At 35.3% G+C, this 21,333-nt stretch overlaps 3 protein-coding genes and 1 non-coding gene across 7 annotated transcripts; 2 read left to right on the forward strand and 2 right to left on the reverse strand.

The window, feature by feature from the left end:
* Window positions 1-16: 16 nt before the first annotated feature.
* LOC111804536 (protein DA1-related 1-like) lies at window positions 17-3,225 on the reverse strand. Of its 3 annotated transcripts, none has more exons than XM_023689381.1 (8): window positions 3,091-3,224; window positions 2,750-2,867; window positions 2,565-2,648; window positions 1,765-1,881; window positions 1,484-1,699; window positions 1,324-1,386; window positions 1,107-1,222; window positions 17-508 (listed from the first exon to the last, which is right to left on the reverse strand). In XM_023689381.1, exons 2-8 carry the CDS (start codon window positions 2,864-2,866, stop codon window positions 124-126), a joined length of 1,098 nt encoding a protein of 365 aa, XP_023545149.1. In that variant the 5' UTR covers window position 2,867; window positions 3,091-3,224; the 3' UTR covers window positions 17-123. The 3 variants fall into 3 exon arrangements, with proteins under 3 accessions (XP_023545149.1, XP_023545148.1, XP_023545150.1); XM_023689380.1 differs by having other exon boundaries at window positions 2,750-2,952; window positions 3,091-3,223; XM_023689382.1 differs by lacking the exon at window positions 1,107-1,222 and having other exon boundaries at window positions 1,324-1,382; window positions 2,750-2,952; window positions 3,091-3,225.
* A 4,999-nt stretch (window positions 3,226-8,224) lies between these two features.
* On the forward strand, window positions 8,225-12,337 carry LOC111803205 (BEL1-like homeodomain protein 2). Its single transcript, XM_023687510.1, has 4 exons — window positions 8,225-9,309; window positions 9,715-10,100; window positions 10,456-10,516; window positions 11,627-12,337. The coding sequence occupies exons 1-4, from the start codon at window positions 8,332-8,334 to the stop codon at window positions 12,125-12,127; spliced, it is 1,926 nt and encodes a 641-aa protein (XP_023543278.1). The 5' UTR covers window positions 8,225-8,331; the 3' UTR covers window positions 12,128-12,337.
* Window positions 12,338-12,987: 650 nt separating this feature from the next.
* Window positions 12,988-13,105, forward strand: LOC111804578. The gene has a single exon (XR_002816542.1). It is a non-coding gene; the product is annotated as a U5 spliceosomal RNA (small nuclear RNA).
* Window positions 13,106-13,328: 223 nt separating this feature from the next.
* LOC111804399 (BTB/POZ domain-containing protein At3g50780-like) lies at window positions 13,329-16,530 on the reverse strand. Of its 2 annotated transcripts, XM_023689189.1 has the most exons (4): window positions 16,155-16,530; window positions 15,966-16,029; window positions 15,040-15,894; window positions 13,329-14,501 (listed from the first exon to the last, which is right to left on the reverse strand). In XM_023689189.1, the coding sequence occupies exons 3-4, from the start codon at window positions 15,634-15,636 to the stop codon at window positions 13,539-13,541; spliced, it is 1,560 nt and encodes a 519-aa protein (XP_023544957.1). In that variant the 5' UTR covers window positions 15,637-15,894; window positions 15,966-16,029; window positions 16,155-16,530; the 3' UTR covers window positions 13,329-13,538. The 2 variants fall into 2 exon arrangements, with proteins under 2 accessions (XP_023544957.1, XP_023544958.1); XM_023689190.1 differs by having other exon boundaries at window positions 15,040-16,029.
* Window positions 16,531-21,333: the final 4,803 nt, after the last annotated feature.

The raw sequence follows: 21,333 nt of genomic DNA on the forward strand, positions 1-21,333 counted from the left end.
CAGGATCTTTTAATAATTTAATAATTTTCAAACAATGATGATGTGTCCAATACAATAATTAATTTCACTTTCTACCAACGTTGTACAATCAATCACGGCATGTTTTTCCAATGACAAGGACGTCTAAACTGGAAAGGTTCGATAGAGTTTGATGCAATCAAGAGTTTTCTTCAAACCATACCGAGAAACTGCCCTGATTCCCTTCTTGAACCCATTTCTATAGTCTTTTGATTTATTTGTTTCGATTTGGTGTATGAAACATTCTCCGAGTTTCTTCTCTATTTCACTCAGTTGCTCGTGCTTTTTCGAACGTCCAGGTTGCAGGGAGGAAGATAAAGAAGCAGCAGCCATGGCAGTTTCAGACCCCACATTGATTTTGGATTTCAACCACATGTGAGCTACAACTTCGCAGATACCTTCTTCAACTGGTTTACTTAGATTGGGATAACCTTCTAAGTGTAGCCAAGCATGCATCATCTCATGTGCTAGAATAGATCCTGTCAACAACCTGTACCAAATGTGTGTCTATACATGTGAAAAATAAGTTGTAACCATTCGTTGTCCTAACAAGTAGTATCAAAGTCGTGTCTTATATGCAGCTAATGTCATATTTAAATGGTTGAACAAGGATAGATGGATCTTTGTTTAATGGAAGGACCATTAAAAGCAAAATCGACTCCTAAAGTAAGCAATATCCAAGATACATAAGAATTTATTGTCACAGCGAACAATCACAACTCGAAAACTTATACTTAGCAACTTCTAATAAGTTTTAATTGATATGAAGGTAACGGCCTAAGCCCACCGCTAATGAATATTGTCCTTTTTGGGCCCTCCCTTTCGGGCTTCCCCTCAAGGTTCTTAAAACGCGTCTACTAGGGAGAGAAGGAATGCTTCGTCCCCCTCTCCAACCAACGTGGTATTTCTTGAGATACCACGTTGGTTGGAGAGGAGAACGAAGCATTCTTTACAAGGGTGTGAAAATCTCTCCCCAGTAGACGCGTTTTAAAAACCTTGAACAGAAGCCTGAAAAGAAAATTTCAAAGAGGACAATATCGGGCAGTGATGGGGCTGGAGCGTTCTGGCGCATGAGCAGATTATAGTACCTGGGAAGGCCATATAGAACGAGTATAGCATCAACTTCCCTGTTATAAACAAGTTGAGGATAGGATTTGAGCATGTCCATGAATGAGAATCCTCCCATACTCTCCATCATACGAACCTACTTGCAATGATGATAATGATGATGATGAAATGAATTGGGTTGAGTGAAAGTAAGCAAAAACAGTGTTATATGTTACTGAGAGAGATGGAAATTCTAACAATGGGAATGGGGCGCCGTACTGTTGAGCACAACCCTTGAGTTCCGGATAGATGATGATCTGTCTATACAATCCAGACAAATGAATCCTAAAAAGGTAAGACCAATATATAGATATATATGAATGAAGAAGCAAAAGAATAGGCCAGTGTGTCCTCTTACGTTATCTTTGTCTTCACTGGGCTTGTTCAATGTCTCACTTGCGACCAACGCCAATGGAATCTTTTGGTCTAGTTTCATGTTTAAAGTTGCAAAGAATTGTTGTATCTCGAGGATAAGAGGTTGGCAGTCATTGATGTCCATGATCTTGAAGCTGGAACACTCTGGACATAATCTCCTTCCATCTTCCAGTAAAATGAACTCCATTCCTGCTGATGCCTGCATCATGGAGTAAGCTCACATTTGTGAATGTGGGAGAGACAGAGACAGAGGGAGAGAATTACCTGTAATCTTTTACAGCTACAACAAGAGGAAGTTCCGTCATTTTCATGGGAAGGGCAGTATTTTTGGCCCCAAAAAGAATTCTTACAATAGCGAACAGTCCCATCAGTATCTGGGATCTAACAGCAACAACAGCAACACAAAGGGAAAAACAAAAACGCATATGAAGATGGTAAGAAAGAATCAACAAAATCCAACCAAATCAAACCAACGTCTTAATAGATTGTCTCTTTTGACCCGTTACGTATTGTCGTCAGCCTCACGGTTTTAAAACGCGTTATGCTAGGGAGAGGTTTCCATAAAGAATGTTTCGTTGCCCTCTCTAACCGATGTGGAATCTCACCATCCACCTCTCTTGAGGACCAATGTCCTCGCTAACACACTGACTAGTATTTGGCTTTGATACCATTTGTAATAGCTCAAGCCCACTACTAGAAAATATTGTCCGCTTTGACCCGTTACATATCGTAGCCTCACAGTTTTAAAACACGGTAGAAAGGTTTCCATACTCTCATTAGAATTGCTTCGTTAAAAATCTTGTTAGTTCTTCCAATCCAGATACCCCAAAGAAGAGCAAAAAGAAAAGAAAGGTGAAAACAAGAGCACTTCCGCAATCATAGAGAAACACTCTCTTCTCCACGCCAAATATATACCAAACAAGCTCAACCACTAATCGAGTTGTTATTACTTGTACATCCGACCAACTAAATTTCAACTGATATGTTACTATGTTACATATTTTGGTAATACCGTCAATATTCAAAGAAAAAATCACAAGCATTTAAGATTTGAAATTACTTACAAAGTTGTTGCATATATCGCATTTGACATGTTCCTTATTGGTAGGACAATTTGTGTAATAAGGTGGATATTCAGACAGGTATAACTGTCATGAACATGAGACATAAAACCATCAAGTTTAAGGATATATAATAATACTTCAAACATTTAACAAACTCCAACATTTCTTCCCTCCTTCAAATCTACCTCGCCATTATTGATTACTTGTCTGCGAGCATAGCATTTTACATGGCGACCAATACCATTCACACCCAAAATATGTTCGCCTCTGCTTCTCTCGGTGTTGCCTCGGACACAGACCATCCTACCAAATCATATAGAGTGTCGAAGGACCACGGTTAAGTGTCAGCAAGTCCTCAAATACGGAAGGATCCTACCATTCGAGCCAACTAGTAGAAAGATTTATCATCAAATACTTGAACAAAACATGAATCATTACTAGGGCTTTTCTTATAACATCTCTACTATTTCATATAACCTAGATTACCCCAACTTGAAATTCATAGCATTTATAAGAAAACCCATACCTTGTTTGGCTGAAACCAAGATCGATCCTACGAAGAAGGTGTTTTCAGTGGAGAGGATAAGCGAAGTATAAAAGAAGCAGGTCGAGTAATTATTGGGGCACCAACCGCCACCAATAAATTTCAATGCAATGATTTCAAAGTGGGGTGTGGGGTATTATTATTCACTTAAAATCATGTCTTCTTAGGAAAAATAGAGTCAAATTATTTTAACCCATTGTTTATTTAGGCACACAATAAATTTATCACGTTTTTAATTTCAGTTTTTTTTTTTTTTAATTAAAATATCAAAAGTTTTTTCTTAATTCCGAAGAAAAAAAACATAAAAACAAAGGCATTGGTCAAGACAGAACAGGATGTCGCTAACCACGTGGCACTAAGGAAACAATTGCCAACCCATTTGCACCGCGGTTCCCACGTGGCCATGGGCCACGTAGTGCCGGCAGTGCCACGTCGAATATGTATCTGCTCAGAGGACCACCTCATTTCGAGGAAATTAGTAGGTGTTGTTTTCCACGTGGGCCCACATTTAAAAGCCCAGCTAGGCCCAACTTTCACTACCTTCGAATATTACATCACTTTCCTTTTTCCCCTTTTAACCTTTTATTTTCTTATTATATTCCCAATTTTTTTTTTATTTTTTTTTAGTAGATTAATCAGAAAATATGGTGTACTTTTATTTTTCACAAAATCCCATAATTATTTTATAATGATTTTAAATGAAATAAATATATGTAAATAAAAAAAACATGTCCGAGAATTTCTGTCCCCAAATTAATGTATTGGTATGAAGAAAGTGACCTAGCTGAGAACGACATGGAGGGCTGTTGGGTTTACAAATTCCAAGAAACATTTCACATCTTCCAATTTTGTTACTCCAATTGCCCATGTTAAGGATATTTAGTAATAAATTATACTTTCCCGTATATATTATATTTGATATTTTATTATAAGGCAAATATTAGATATTTGCCTTATTACCATAGATATCTTTCCATTTATTGTTATTTCCATTTATTACTATTTCCATATCCTTGTAATTTATTTGATTATAAATAAGATAACTTTCACACCATTTAGTTGTGGTGGATTAATCAAACATTCACATGGTATCAGAGCCATTTTGGTTTAGCAACTCGGATCCTTTCTTTTCAATGGCTTTTGAAATCTTCTACTGTTCTTCTCCACCACCCCTGCTGGCTTTGACACCGCAGGAGCAGTCTTCATGGCTACCGCAGGCGGAGCCGATTAATTACTCTTTGGCTCGACCCTATTGACCTCCAAATCATCCTTCACCATACTCTGTAGATACAACCTCACCTTTTCCAAACATAGTCTCTTTCATGTTCTTCTCAATTTTCCCTTTATCCTTCATCCTTCACAGAAACCCTAATCTTAGGATCTTCATCAGCATTTCTCTTCGGAAATATACAGAATCTCGATAAGCCTATCGACCTTTTGCAGAGATTCACCTTTGGAATCTAGGCGCCGCACTGGCATCTTCGCCAACCAAGTTGCTGCCGCCCTTCTCGCCAAAATTGGCTCCTTCGCCCCAATGTGGCGACTCTTTCGGCTGCCCTTTTTGCCAAAATTGGCTCCTTCGCCCAATGTGGCGACTCTTCCGGTTTCAACATTGTCTTTGTCCCTTGCTCTAGGTTTCCCCTTCTACTTCTTGGGGTTAGACATATTCTCACCAGAGCCAAGGTAGCATCGTCGCTAAGCGACAATCCCTGTTTATGGGTTAGACATATTCTCGTCGAAGCCAAGGCAGCATCGCCGCTGAGCGGCGATCCCTCTGCAATTTTCGATGGCCAAGAAAGTGTTTCTTTACGCCTCCTCTGAACCAGGTTGTTGACATCTTCACGAAAAGTGTTTCTCAACCTCTTTGAATTTTTCAGATTCAAGCTTCACGTTCGTTCAAATCCGACGCTCAGCTTGCGGTGGGGTGTTAAGGATATTTAGTAATAAATTATAGTTTACCATATATATTATATTTGATATTTTATTATAAGGCAAATATCTAATATTTGCCTTATTGTCATAGGTATCTTTCCATTTATTGTTATTTCCATTTATTACTATTTCCATATCCTTGTAATTTATTTGATTATAAATAAGATAACTTTCACACCATTTAGTTGTGGTGGATTAATCAAACATTCACAGCCCAACTATAATAAAATACTAACCTCTAGATATTTTAAATAGTTTAAAAAATAAGTTCGTAAAAGATTATATTTAAAGTGTACAATATCATACTATTATTAAAATAAATAAAATTATAAAAGAGGAGTATAAGAATACGTATCTCAAAATATCTAAAAATATATTTTTTTTTTTACTAATAATGCAAATATTTTTACCAAGTCTTTAATTAAATAATCCATGTTTTAATTTTAATACTTTAATTAGTACACGAAATGTAATGTCATATTTTTAATTAGTTTGAAAACTTCCTCTTTTTAAACTCGAGATGGTGACATCAAAATGCATTTTTTAATCGTATCTTGTGCATATTTGTCTTCTTTAAATTGACACTCAAACTTATTTATTTCATTGTTTATATCATCGTCTTCACTGAATACCGCTAGTCATGGTTGATTTATCACAATTTTATTGATTTCTTTCCAAATATATATATATGGTCATATTTGGACCACGTGGCAGAAATTAAAGGAATAAATAATGGCATTGTCAATTTTTTTGGCTTACCTTTTATTTTATTGACATTGGAGGCACTTTTTAAAGAATTATATTCATTTTCTTTTATTATTATTATTATTTTATTATTTTCAATGGTAAAAAAATTGTATAATCGAAGACCAAAAAATTTTCACATTTTATTTTTATAAAAATAATATATTTTTCAAACCATTTTAGTATTTTAAAATATTTTTTGATATAATTAAATCTTATCTTAAATTTTAGAAGTATTTGTATAATTTGAAGTGAGAGAAGCAAAAGATAGGAGAGAGAAAAAAAATTGAAGCATAGTGATGAGTTTGATTAAAGAAAGTAATCCATATGATTAGCTTAATTAAATGTATAAAGTGGTAGTTATAGCATAACATCATTAGGTAAGCCTCACTGTTTTCTTCCACAAAAAATATAAACATTTAATTAATATAATGTTGATTAATTAATTCTAACTAACATTTATAATTTAACTCAATGTATTATCTACTTTTCCAAACTTTATAATATGTCCCATTAAATGATTTATAATATAGTGACATGTGACATGGTTTAATATATCTTAATAATCACTGATTAACACACAATATTCTATTACAAATTTATTTGACTAAGATTTAAACAAATTTTTTATTTATTTCATTTTTGCTTTTATTTCCAAGCTAACAAACATGCATTATCTTTTAATTATAGTTTTTAATTTGACTGTTCGAGTTGTTTATTTAATTTATTTTACATAAAATGTTAAAATATAAACGTAAAATAAATGGTAAATTTGTTGCTAATATATTAAGGTTAGATTATTTCATAATATTTAGTTACAAGACAGGATTTTGTTATATTTATAGTATTGAATGCTTCCTCGTACTTTAATTAAAATTTATTTACAACTTGCAATAATTCCACGTGTCACTAGCTTCCCACACAAATATCATTATAATTATAATTAAAGCTTATTAATTATTTCCTTTCATTTTTATACCAATCTCTCTCTCAACTAACTAAATTTATTTGATTTCATTTCCTCCTAACAATTCAATCTTTTCCGTACCTACTTCACATTTATAAATATTAATGAGCAAAGTTTTTATTTTTAGTGATGATACCCTAGCTTCAATTTTTTTAATTAATATATTTGATTTTTTTATGTTAAAAATTAATTAAAATATAAATTTTGTTTTAATAATAAATAAATAAAACGCAACAACCACTACAACTACCCATATATAAAACATAATTAATATCACTTTTAGTTTATTTGATGATTATAAATAGAGAATTCCACGAAAAATAAACCAATCAATAACATGGCACACGTGCGTAGCCTTTGCACGTGATTTGAAGGTGGAAATTAAATAATAATATTGAAATCAGGTCTTGGGAAATGATGAGGTGTGGCCTTCAAGCGTGTGAGGGAGGGTGGGATTCACTTGAAGAGCCCATCCCAAAAGGTTCGCACGTGAGATTCCAAAGGTTAAGTTATCTTAAAAAAAAGAAAAAAGAAAAATAAAAATCTTATTTCTATCCTTTTCCATTTAAAAGAATAAAAACCAAATAAAATTTAGAAAGGATAATTCAAATTTATAAAATTAAAATCCTAAAAAGTAATTAATTTTTTCACACCTTATTTATTTATTTATTTTTGTGGTGAGCTGATATTTACCAATATTTCCATTTGCTTATATTTTACTAGGCTTCCTAAAAATTATTATTTACGAAATGACCAAACCAACCCTACCAACTAAATCACATTACATGAAATAAAGGTTTTGACAGGGGCATTATGGTCAATTCAGGAGAAGCTAAATTGTAATTTGAGATAAGGCTTTGAGACGACTCTATGTTGTCCCCATCCTTTATTATATTCCGCATTCGGTTCCCAAATGGGTTTTGCTAAAATAACCATCACAGGTCCAATCTCAAAAATATTAATAAATATCAAAATAATTTAAATCTTATTTTCCCACCTAAAGTTTTTACATTTTTCAATTTCAATCATTCCACTTTTAAATTTTGGTCCCCATTTTTTTTTTGAGTCAGCCAAATGTCCTAACTCCTCAACTTAATTCATTTGGGTCCCCATATATTTATTAATACTTATTTTTTTCTTAATTAACTTATCAATTTAAAGCTTTATTAAAAAAGAATAAAGACAACCCTAAATTAATTTTAATTTGGTCTGAATTTTAAAATTTTAAAAAATAAAAAAGAAAAAGAAATGTTAAAATGTTACCATTTTTTTTTATTATACATTTATTATTTCTCTCTCCTGAAAATAAAATAAATAAATAATTCAAACAAGACAAATGGAGCAGGAAAAATTAAAATTTAAAATTAAAAAAAAAAAAAAAGGAGCGACCCTCTTTTTGTGTGTGCGCTTTGTTGTTAGAGAGAGAGAGATACCCAAAAACCAAAATTCAGAAACAAAAAAGAAAAAGAAAAAGAAAAAGAAATTCATCTCTTTTTTCTTCTTTGATTCATGAATTCAAAATTAAAATTGTGTGTGAAGAACAAGAACAATTCTAAATCTTGTTGTTATTATGTGATGATATGGGAATCCCTAAAGCTCCATTGATTTTCTCCACTAATTCTTCTATGTCCCATCATTTTCATCATCATCAACTCAAGATTAATCTCCTCCCCCAACAGATCCGCCCTCTCCACTCCTTCTCCGATTCAATTCCGCCGTCTACCGTCGCCGGAATAGACCCACAACTTCATCATGTTTATGCACCTACATCTACTCCCGGGACCATGTTATCAGAAATCTTCAACTTCCCTCCACCTTCTTCCTCTGCCGTCGTTGAATTCTCCGACAATTTCCCAACTTTACGCCCGCCCAACTCCGTTGCGCCTATGCCGCTTTTTCTCATGAACCCTCCTCCGCCACTGCGATCCCCATCGTCACCCTCTACCTCCTCCACTCTCCACATGCTCCTACCGAACCCACATGGGGGTTTTCAAGGCGGTGTTGGCGTTGGAGATCAAGCGGAGTTTGGTCAATTTGTCGTCGAAAGTCGAGGTCTTTCGCTCTCGCTTCATTCGTCGGACGATGGGGTGAAAGGTGATGAATTGGGAGTTAGGGAGGATGGTGGGGTTTTGTATAGTTATAACAACAACAACAGCAACAACAACAATCAAGTCCGGGATGGAGGAAGTGGATCAACATCGTCAATTTTGCAATATTCTTTGAAAAATAATTCAGAGAATTCTCCTCTTGCTTCACAAATTATGAATCCCAATCATCAAGTTCAAATTGGATTTGGGTCATCTTTGGGAGTTGTAAATGTGTTGAGGAATTCAAGATATGTCAAACCCACACAAGAATTACTCGAGGAATTTTGTAGTGTTGGGAAGGTTCAATTCAAGAAGAATAAGTTCAATACTGAAACCACCACCACCGCCTCCGCCGCCGCCACCGCCGCCGGTGGCTCGTCATCGTCGTCAAAAGATCAACCACCCTTATCGGCTGCTGACAGAATTGAACATCAACGGAGAAAGGTCAAACTATTGTCCATGCTTGATGAGGCAAGAATCTCTCTCTCTATTCTTTTTTCTTAATTTCACGTAAAAATTGAATCTTTTTAAGAATTAATTTCTGGGTAATTGTTCATTGATTTGTTGAAGTTTAATCACTTGAAAAGCCGGCTGATCATCAATGATTTTCCACACAAAATAATAAGCTACCAGGTTGGTAGGATTAGATTATTTCACAACATTTAATTGGAACCCAACAACTCAATACTATATAAATATTTTAGTTTATAAAATTTATAGTTGACCCAAATATAGCTAGCTAGAGAAGCAATTGATTTCATTAATACATTAATCCTTTGTTTTTGGATGTTTTTTTTGTCTGTATTTGGATAAGAAACAATGGCGGGAAACACTAAGGATTATTAAAATTAATGTTTTATTCATAATTTAATTCAGGTTGAACGGAGATACAACCTGTATAGGGAGCAAATGCAAATGGTAGTGAACTCGTTTGACCTGGTGATGGGGTTCGGGGCGGCAGCGCCCTACACGACATTGACGCAGAAGGCGATGTCGAGGCACTTCCGGTGTCTGAGGGACGCGTTAGCAGAGCAGTTAAAGCAGAGCTACGAGGCGTTGGGGGAGAAAGGCGGCAATGGAGGCTACGGCGTAACAAAAGGAGAGACCCCAAGATTAAAGCTTCTGGAACAGAGCCTCCGCCAGCAGAGGGCTTTCCATCAAATGGGTATGATGGAACAAGAAGCTTGGAGACCACAGCGTGGCCTCCCTGAACGATCTGTCAACATTCTCAGAGCTTGGCTCTTCGAGCATTTTCTTCACCCGTACGTGATATTACCCTTTTCATGATTTCGTAATTATAGTTCAAAGTTTGCATCTTTTTCATTGATTACACCAAAAAGGTGGGTTTTTTTATGGTTAATTGTAGGTTTTTGATGATTTCAAATTATGGGTTTTAACCAAAATTCTGTTTTAGAATTGGGTTTGTGAATATATATATCCATATACAAGAACAGTAATGCAGTGGTGAATTGAAAAGGAAAAGGGTACGTAAAGGTTGAGTGTTAGATCACATCTTAGAGAAAAAGAAAGAGCAATGGAGATAGAATCTGATGAGAGAAAAAGGGGGCAAAAGAAACAAGGACTGTGATTGTGATTTGTTATGGTGTTTTTGTTCAGGTACCCCAGCGACGCAGACAAGCTGCTGTTAGCTCGACAGACTGGTTTGTCCAGAAATCAGGTTCCTTTCTCTTTCCCCACTTTTTAACCTGCATTTGAACTGCACACGATTACACACCAAAACCATCAACGTTTTGTACACGCACAAGTTGAAAGGCCAAAGGCTAAAAAGTGTTTAGAGAAACAAGGAAACAAACAAGTTCCCTTGGTTATAATGTGAATGAAAATGGAAATTTTCAAACTTGCCCTCTCTCTCTCTCTCTCTCTCTAGTTATTATTCTTTTATCACATCATTGTGTGTGAAAATGGCCAAAGTAGAAGGACAATAAGATCCCTAGATGAATTGTCTTGCATCCGTCATAACTCTTTCGTCTAAGAGTGATAAGTTATTTCGTTGTTTGTCATTTGAGAGATCTCACGTTAGTTGAAGAGGGGAACGAAGCATTCTTTAAAAGGGTATGGAAGCTTCTACCTAGTAGACACGTTTTAAAAGTTTGAAGGGAAGCCTACAAAGGAAATCCTAAAAAAAACAAGATTGGTTGGCAGTAGATTTGGCTTGTTACAAATGATATTAGAGGTAGACACCGAGCGGTGTGCTCGCGAGGATACTAGCCCCCAAAGAAGGTGGATTGTGAGATCCCACGTCGATTGGAGAAGGAAACAATTGGGTTGTTACAAATGCTACCAGAGCTAGACACTGGGTGGGTGGTGTGCTATTGAGGAAGTTGGGCCCCTACGAGAGATCGATTGTGAAATTTCACATCAGTTGAAGAGGAGAACAAAACATTCTTTATAAGAATACCTCTCCTCAACACTGGCTAGTGTGCAAGCAAGAACACTAGGAGGGGAATAACATTGGATAGTGTGCTAGCAAAACCGCTAGGAGGGAAACAAAACATCCCTTATAAAGAAATCTCTCCCTAGTATTAGGCGGACATTGGGCCCTTAAGAGGGTAGATTGTGAGATCTTATATGGGTTGGAGAGGGGAACGAAACATTCCTTATCACAAAACCTCCTTAGTGGAGTTGTTTTAAAACCTTGAAAAAAAGTTTGAAATACAATATCTACTAGCGTTGAACTTAGATTATTAAGTCAGTGTGACTAGAAAAACCATTTAACATAATTGAAAGTGTTTTGTTTGTTTATTTTTGGTTTAAAAACTTTTGACAGGTCTCGAATTGGTTCATTAATGCAAGAGTTCGGTTGTGGAAACCAATGGTGGAAGAAATGTATCAACTTGAAGACAAAGTCGAAACAGACCATCATAGTGATCATCAAGGATCAGAACACAACAACAATAAAACAAAAAACAGTGACATGAATGCACAAAATCCAACACCCACCACTTCCTCTGCTGCTCCACCGCCACCAGCCACCACTGCCGCCGCCCAGCAACTAACAGCTGCTTTCACGGCGACGCATGAGTACTCAGAGCTTCATGATGTATGGCGACATGGAAGTGGAGATCATCAACATTATGAGACTGTTACAGGGACTGACAACATGAATAATAATCATGGACCAACACTTATAAGGTTTGGCCCTACTGCTACGGCCACCGGTGACGTGTCTCTCACTTTAGGGCTCCGCCACACTGGAAACACCTCCTCCTCCTCCTCCGCCGCCGCAGATAACCCTTCTTTCTTCCTTAGAGACTTTGGTCACTCTTAGAAGAAATTAAAAAAATCACCCCCTTTAATTAATGAATATATCATGGTCGAATGGCAGTGTAAGTACGTAGCTGCATTTGTATAATTAGGGCTTTCATTTGTGGGGTTGATTAAATTATTGTTAATTGTATAGTAGCTTATCTTAAATATTCCCCCCCTTCTCTCTTTCTCATCTACCTATTCTTATTAATTTTGTTTCGATATTTTAAAATGTTCGATTTTGTCTGTGTACAAAATAATCTCTCGTTAATGAGTATATATTTATGTCAAATTATTACAGTTAAAAATCACGACTCCCCACAATGATAATGATATTATCCCTTTTGAACATAAGTTATGATGACTTTGTTTTGGGCTTCTAAAAATGTCTCATATAACATTACAGAGAATATAGGATAACATACGAAAAACGCTATCGTATATTTTTTATACCGTTTTTTTTGTACATCGTGACAGCCTATGTTATTAAAAGTATGAGACTTTTTATAGCGTGTTTTTAGAACTATAATAAAGTATATAACTATAGCTTATATTTATTACTATAAAAACATTTTAAACGTTTTATTAGAGCTATAATATGTTTAATATAACTAAAATATTTTTCAGTCCTCTCAATCCTAACGAAGAATAATATAATAAATTTACGTCATAATTTTCTGGATTAATGAATTACATTATAACAACCGTTAACTAAAACATAAAAAATGGAAAGAAGTTGGAATTCCCTAAAAGAAAATGGGAAGAGAGATGAAAAAGACAATAATACTGTGGAAGGTGAAAATCCCACATCGGAAAGAAGTTGCGGAGTGAATCTCTCCTGCACCTATATAATGCCATCAAAGCCCACACATTTATTCACGGAGCCGTGCGGTGAGCACAAAGCGAACTATTCTTTCGCCTTTTACTAAAGAATACCGTGTGCTCGCCGCTTGAAGCGGCATACGCCTATTTTTGGAGGGGATCTCACTCATGAGTGGGTCCCCACATCAATCTTAGTTTCAAAATAGTTTTGTATTTCTTATACCCATATCCGACTTCAAGTGTCTAATTCAGTTAATTTTTCTAAGAACAAATCTGGGTAGTTCTAGAATATTGAAGTTCATCAGAGCCGGCGATTGAGATAAGAAACGTAATTCAATAATCAAGACATTCCGACATTCCTATTTCTAATTTTCCATGTGAAAATATTATAAGGAAAAAAAAAAAAAAATCTAATGTATTTTTGGAGGAAATAAATTAAGATCTCCATAGAAAGTACAGAAAACACAGACAGCTACCGCTCTAGCTTACAACAGGGTGATCTCAGAACGATCCCGACGAAGCTCGAAATTCATTCAACATAAACCATAAGCAATAAACTCAGCACAACTATATTGCCCAACCAATGGTCAGTTTTATAAGTATGGTGATTGTCAAGGCTCAAACTGGGGTATGATTGAGCAATCTTGCTGGTGAATGCTTCCTTGAGTTTCAACGTAAGGTCGAACGAAGGTCCGACGCCACCAAACCTCGAACGCTGTTTGGAGATTCGGGCAACTGTCCCCAACCTTCAGAAAACTGCTCAACCATGTCAGCATAATGCTCTGCTGATCCTCGAGTGGGAGAGTGAGGATCGTTCGACCAATTCCTTCCTCCACGACTTTTCGATCAAACGACCCACAACTGTGTCTTAACCAGCTATAGTCATTGATCAATGGCTCTAACCATGTATGTAACAACAATTTACGAGTATCCTTAGCTGGTAACAGCTCTCCTTTGCCAATGCCAACAAATAACCGAGCTGTTATGCAGCTAACACGATAGCGAGATACGATAGGCAACTTCCCATGGAGGGCTGCTAGTTCCTGATGCTTCGACCACATGACTGCGAACTCATCGGCCGCTTGCCTGTCAGCTAATATTTCAAGCAACCATGACAGATTATCAGCCTCTAGAGTAATTTGCTTCACCACTGGTTCTATCCTGTCACTAAAATCTGTTTCAGCAGCCTGCTGAAACAGGAACAATAGCGATGTCAAGCAGCTTCTACAAGAAGAGTATATAATTTCATTGCAAATATCAGCTGAACTTGCATGGCTTGGTACATTCTGGTTCTCCCTAAGAAGCCTCAGTACTACCAGTTTCATTTCACGTCGCCCTCTCTCCTCATTGCTTCTAAGAACGAGTTCGATGATATGAGAAAGAGTATCGTTATGGGGCTTCGACACATTCGCAGACACTCGCTTCAATACCGGGCTCACCCCAATGCCCTCACTTTGAAGTCGTAGGATGGACGTGATAACCTTCTCTTCTTCTTCGTCGCCAATCCAAGGGGCTGCTTCCAAATATTCTAGACACGACTGCATGCATGACTTGAAATCGAGACATTCAGCAACCTGAAAAACAAGCACTTTTGATAAGTTTTATGCCATTACAAACACTTCAAAGAATTCATGATTGTAACAGCCCAAGTCCCCTATTAACAGATATTGTCGACTATGGTCCATTACGTATAGTCATGAGTCTCACGGTTTTAAAACGGGACTGCTAAAAAGAGGTTTCCACACCTTTATAAGAAATGTTTTGTTCCCCTCTCCAACTGATATGGGATCTCACAATCCACCCACCTTATGGGCTCGTGTCCTCGCTGACACACCGCTCGATGTTTGGCTCTGATACCATTTGTAACAGCACAAGCCCACCGCTAGCAGATATTGTCCGCTTTGGCCCGTTACGTATTTCCGCCAGCTTCACAGTTTTTAAAAGCAAGAAGAGGTTTTCACACCCTTATAAGAAGTGCTTCGTTTCCCTCTCCAACCGATGTTTCCCTCTCCAACCGATGTGGGATCTCACAATGATATTAAACAGAAACACAGGATCTTTTACAATCACGAAACAGCACAAACAATCAAATGACTATAAGAATGTTGTTACCTTAAGAATTCGCAGAACACGAGAAACATTTTGCTTCATCAGCCATTGCTTCATTTCTTTGCAGTACATCAATCCCACAGTTTCAACATAGATTTCAACATCTTCACAATCACCAATTTCCAAAGAAGAACCTTCATGATCAGAAAGTTTGATGGCAAAAAAAGTGCTATTTTCCATCAAAACATGTTTATGAACACTCAACTTCACTGAAAATCCTTGCTTCCCAACTAAAACAACCTTAATATCACTTGTCCCTGCCTCACCAAACTCAATTGCTATTTTCCTAGGCATCTTCTCAACCTTAGGCCGTGATGCCCTGTGTACAACCTCTGAGGCACCATAGCCAGAAGTATCAGCATTGCCTTTCCGGTCATCGTCACGAACAGCAGCTGCCCGTGGCTTTCTATCAGCCACCGGGGTCGGTTTCGTCTCAACCAAGATCTTTGGGGGCAGGGAGGCAGGTTTGGGTTTGTTTAGGGTCTTTTGGAAAACAACAGGAGAAGGGCAGCACCAAAAACCTTCTGGGGTTACAGCAATTGGCACATTTTTAATCTTGGTTTGGCCTTGTTCTAATCTAGCTAACCTTATTTCAGCCATTCTTATTGATTAATTGCAGCTTGTTTAACAATGGGAAAATGGATCATTAAGAACAAACCATCCAGTGCATCAGAAAAAGATATGTAACTCGAAGATAACAGAGAAAAGCAAGATAATGGAAACTTACAGCTTCCTACTTTCTGAATCAAAGATTCCAAGCTTTGAACTGAACTAAGACTTTAGTACCCAATTCATAATGTTCTTCAGAATCATAAGCATTCAAACCATTCCCAGCCTCCAATTCATTTCGAAGAAACCCTAAAAAACTCGAACACAAAACTCATAACCATCTGTTGAAGTGAAGAACTGAGAATTCTGAGAAAACCCACCTCTTATTGATGATAGAAAAGGGAGGTCCGGTGTTAAGCATCAAGGGAACCAACGAACAAAGCCCTGTAAGTGGAATAATTAGCGAAGAAATGGTTTTAACTTTGTGTATTAAATAAAAGATGAGAAGACCCACAAAGAAAAAACGAAATGAAAAGGAAAGAGGTGGGAATTGGTGCTTTATCGCTTACCAATTTGCATTCATCTCACTTTTGATGATTGTTTCTCCATGTGGGTATCTCAGAACACCTTTTTGCCTCTGCAACCTCTCTCTGTTACGCACCCACAAAGCCTTCTCAGTAATCAAACAGGCACGCCCCTTCTCCATACAGTGACTCAAAGACATTGCTGAGATTGAGAGCAATAATGGAACATTTTCTCTTCAAATTTCTCGGGGAAAGCTATAGATTAGTGATTTGGGTTTGGAGAGAAGCGAATGTCGTGTTTTGAGCTTCACTTCACTCCTCCATGCCTCTTGTTCTTACATGTTTTGTTTGGTAACTCTGATTTCGAAATGATTTGAGTTGGAAATCAAATTAAAACACTTTGATTAATATTAATCACGACCCCATTTGTTAAAACTCAAATTTCATAAACCTCTCCTCCAATCAAAACTTGTTTTTACGATTTCTTGTCAAAATTCCATTTTTTTTTTTTTTTATAGTTATAATTAAAATTCAAAGCTTCTTGAAGATATTTGCTATCTTCTTTATAGTTTTGCATAGAGAGAGAGACAACATCACCATCATGCAGATAGATCAGATACCAAATATGAAACATCGTCTCAGGAAAGCTTTGTGTTTTTTTATTTTATTTATAATTTTTAGTTTTGATTTCTGGGTATTGTTGATGAAGAATTATAGTGTGGGACTTGAGTGCAATTATTGAGGGTCATATTATTTCTATCTTTAATGGAAGTAAGAAATAATTTTAAATAATTATAATCATCATATGCTATGATTTTGAGAAGTCTTAATTTTCATAAAAAATGAATCTTTACTTCAATAAGTGATGTAATCACACAATTACCTTTTTTATATATATAAACTCACAAAAAATTAGCATCGAGTTTATTAAANAAAAAAAAAAAAAAAAAACATAGAAACTAAATCAAACCGCTACTAGCATATATGACCTATTAAGTATTGCCGTCAGATTCATGGTTTTAAAACACGTTTATTAGGGAGAGGTTTCTGCACTCTTATAAAAAATGTTTTATTCTTCACGTAAGATCAGAAATTCACATTCGAAAATAATTAAAATATAATTAGTTCGATAATTAGTTCATTTAAGACGATTTAAATGGTTTAATAAATGAGGTAGAAGAGGGAAATAATTGAATTGTGATTAGTGTAAAAATGGGCCAAAATGTCGTATAGGTGGTGGCCTCGTTGGCTAACATTTCCTTTCAACACACTCCACTTTTCATGTGAAACTGAATTATTTGAAATTTTAATCTTTTAATCGATGACATAAGTCTTAATTAGTCGAGTATGTTCCGATAATTTTTAAACAAATTTTTTTGAATTAACTATCAACTAAGTTATTGTTTTGCTAAATGAACTTGATTGTCTGGAAATTATCTTTAACAAGAACATTAATCACTTTCGTTCTACGTAGGTGGGCTCATAAATGATAAACCATGCTCGTTATACGCATTATATTCATGTGTGTTCATTGAGTGGTTCTTTACTTGAGAGTGTTGTCCCATTGGAGAACATTAGTGTATTGTGTCCACTCAATTCTCCATGATAGACTACATGGTGTGGAAGGGGCCAGAAATGTTGTTAAAAGTGCATAGCGTGCACTCTTGGATCCTTCTAAATTTTAAAGCTCCAACTCGTTTTTGTTTAAATGTGTGTGAGATCACATATCGGATGGAGAGGGAAACGAAACATTTCTAATAAGGGTGTGGAAACCTCTTCCTAATAGACATATTTTAAAACGTAAGGCTGATGGTAATACATAATGGACTTGGACTGTTATAAATGGTATCAGAGTCGGACACTGTACGATGTGTTAGCGAAGACGCTAGGCCCCTCAAGAAGGTGGATTGTGAAATCTCACATCAATTGGAGATAAGAACGAAACATTCCTAAGAAACTTGTCTCTAGTAAACGAGTTTTAAAGTCGTGAGACTGACGGCGATACGTAACGGACCAAGGCTGCATTATTCTAACGTATAATATAAGGTTCAAATGGACCCGTGTTTTAAGTTCGGCATTTCAAAGTCAAATTGGTTATGTTGGAATAAAAGCATCCAATTATTCAATGTTTAGGAGGAGTTTAAGTGTCCTTGTAGTATGTTAGGTGCAAGCATTTAATTACTACTAGGGAGGCTGCATTATTCTAATTCTACACATATAAGAACCCACCTAGGCTCCCTACGTTAATCAATATCACAATGGGCATCACATTTCACCATCTAAATATATCTTATAATTGCATAATTTATGGACAACCTATCTCCCCAATCCAATCGATTGTGTATCGGAGAAATTTTATGGGCAAAAACGCTTAGGACCAGGGGGCGTAACTGCTATTTCACCGAGAATCTCTATCGTTTATGTGTGAGGACCTAGCACGAATAAGGCAAATTATTGGTTAATCGAAGAAATTTTCTTTGTTACTTAAATGGGTATTCTCCATCTTAGCTTTGCGCTTGCTAGCTAGCCACGAATCTACCGTGGACCTAAAGAGCCTCCCCTAACATATGTCATTATTTTTTAACCTAAAAGGTTTGGTTCTTAAATTTTAGAAAGGATCTAATAGATCTCCAAACTTTAAAATGTGTCTATTTTAGTAAGAGCTCACGTCTATGCAAAACATTGCTTAGAAGGGTGTGAAAACTTCTTCCCAGTAGATATGTTTTAAAACCGTGAGGTTGACGATGATACATAACGCACCAAAACGTACTATATTTGTGAGATTGTAGAAATTTCTTCTTAACATACGTGATTTTAAACTATGAAGCTGAATGAGATAAGTAATCAGCCAAAACAAACAATATCTAGAATTTTAATAATTTATTAGACACTTATTTTTAGACAAAATTTATAATTTAAGTTAAAATAAATAAATATAATTATCAATAGAAATATTGTGTCCTACGTAATTTAAATTTGTATCCTCAAAAGTCGGGAGGTCGGGACAATGGTCCCCTCTTAGTTTTGTCCTAATTCAATAATTCCTTAAAGTATATATAAATAATACTTCCAATTTTGTATTTTTCTCTAATTTGTCCTTCCTAAATTTAAATATTTAAATATATAAAATTTTCCCTTCTTAATTATTATTATTATTATTACTATTTTTTTTTTTGTTATCAATGTCATAGCTTCCATTCGTTTTTCTTATTTATAATATTACTCTCATATCGATGGACCTAAATTCTCGAACATATCTAATAATAATTTTGAAACATTAAAGTGATTTTAAATTATTAAAGACGTGTTTTAAGCCATTTTGAATAAATCATTTTAAGATCTCTGAACAAATTTTTAAATATATTTATTAAACGAAAAAAAATTTGTAATCAAACAAAACATACCTTTCACTAAAAAAAACTTAAAAATTAGAATTTGTTATGAAAAGAAAAAAAAAAAAAATCATTTGCCAAACTTCAATAATGGCATACACTTTTTTCACATTTAAAAATGTCGTGGATCGCTAAAAAAAATATAATATCATTGTAGTATTAGAAAATTTTTGGCGACCGTTTTGTAGTTGTTCATATATATATATTATCGGGATGGCAACGAAATACGGTGGATAAAACAATTTTAATTTGTCTATATCTCAATTTTTTTTTTTTTTTTTGTTGAATTATAAATTTAATTTGACCCATATAGGTTGGACAAAAAATTTAGTTTAATTCTTGATATTTTTTTTAATTAAATTTATTCTCCATGATTTGGGCTTAACATAAATTTGGTGTTTAAGTTTAGTTTGAATTTGATCCTTAAATCTTGGTCAAATCTTGCAAGTTGTCCTCTAAGAGTGTTTTATTCACTTAAAAAGCCCACTTGTGTTCTTTTATTTTATTTTTACTTACCCCTAATAATTAACTAACACAATTATCCAAAGTGAAAAAAATATCATTGTGAACCGTCAAATTTGATATATTACCCACTTCGATTGACGAACTATTTGATTCATTTTGTTCATTTTTCATATTTGTATATACATGTATGAATATTAGTACTGTGGTATCTATATAAAAGTTTATCTAACGTTGTCCTGAGATGAGGAATGAGTGTCGTTTTGTATTTACACAGAGACAATTGAGGGAAAATTTGAATTTGATATTTTGTAGTGTGTGGGTGTGAGAGATGTAAACACTTTGGTTATAGTGATTGACTACCACACTTTGGTTACATAAATTTTTGTGTCTCTTTCGATTTTTTTGATCGTGGGTGCGTGAATGCCATGGATGAATAAGAAATGTAGAGATAAATGAAGCAAAGAATATAGTAAAATGTCGTATTATATGGTAATTTTGTGAGAGAAACATATGCTTTTGGAGGGATTAATAAAGTGGCATCCATTTTAATGTGAGAGAGAAAGCGATGCCTTTTGGTGGATATGATTGGCATTGACTCCATTGTCCAAATGCATTTGTAAAGTTTTCAACTTTTCTTTAATATTATATCATTTATGTTGGGACTCTATACTCTATACTTTGCCCACCTTTTTCCCTCCCTCAATCAATACCCTTTTCTATCTTTTTCATCACTCTTCTACCCCATTTTCATCCCTTTTATCTTCATGATCCACCGTTAGCGGGTATTATTTGGGCCTTATAAAGGGTGTTTTGTTTCCCTCATCCTAACAAACGCATTTTAGATACCATATATGCCGCTCGTAATTAGTGTACAAGACTTGATATTGAAGTATTAACTATGAATACCCAATTGAGGGCATTAACCAATTCCCCAGATTTTGACTTTGTTGTCAACATTAAATAATAATGTAGAGATCAGATTTACTTCTTCCCATATCAATTTCTCGCATGTTCATACTCTGTTTCTCTCTCTCTCTTTAAGCAGTAAAGGATGAAATTTAAAGGAAAAGGAAAAGAAAAAGTCTTCCTTTTTGGTAAGCAAGTGAATATGACGACAAAAAGAGAGAGTTTACCAGCTTGACATAATCAAAAGCCCTTCCTTTTTCTTTTCTGCATCGATTAAATCACTGTTTTTTTAAACTAAAAATCAATCAATCTCTTCCTTCTTTATCTAATTCTTGAGGATTCTATGACAAAAGATTGTTTCTTGGATGCTGAAAGACAATGTGGGTATCTCCAAACCCCTCTCTTCCCCTTTCTAAGCATCCAATGTCTCCTTTATCCCTCTTTCATTCCTTTTGAGGCCA

This window comes from Cucurbita pepo, chromosome LG10 (genome assembly GCF_002806865.2).
Source record: "Cucurbita pepo subsp. pepo cultivar mu-cu-16 chromosome LG10, ASM280686v2, whole genome shotgun sequence".
In the NCBI taxonomy this organism is placed as follows: Eukaryota; Viridiplantae; Streptophyta; class Magnoliopsida; order Cucurbitales; family Cucurbitaceae; genus Cucurbita; species Cucurbita pepo.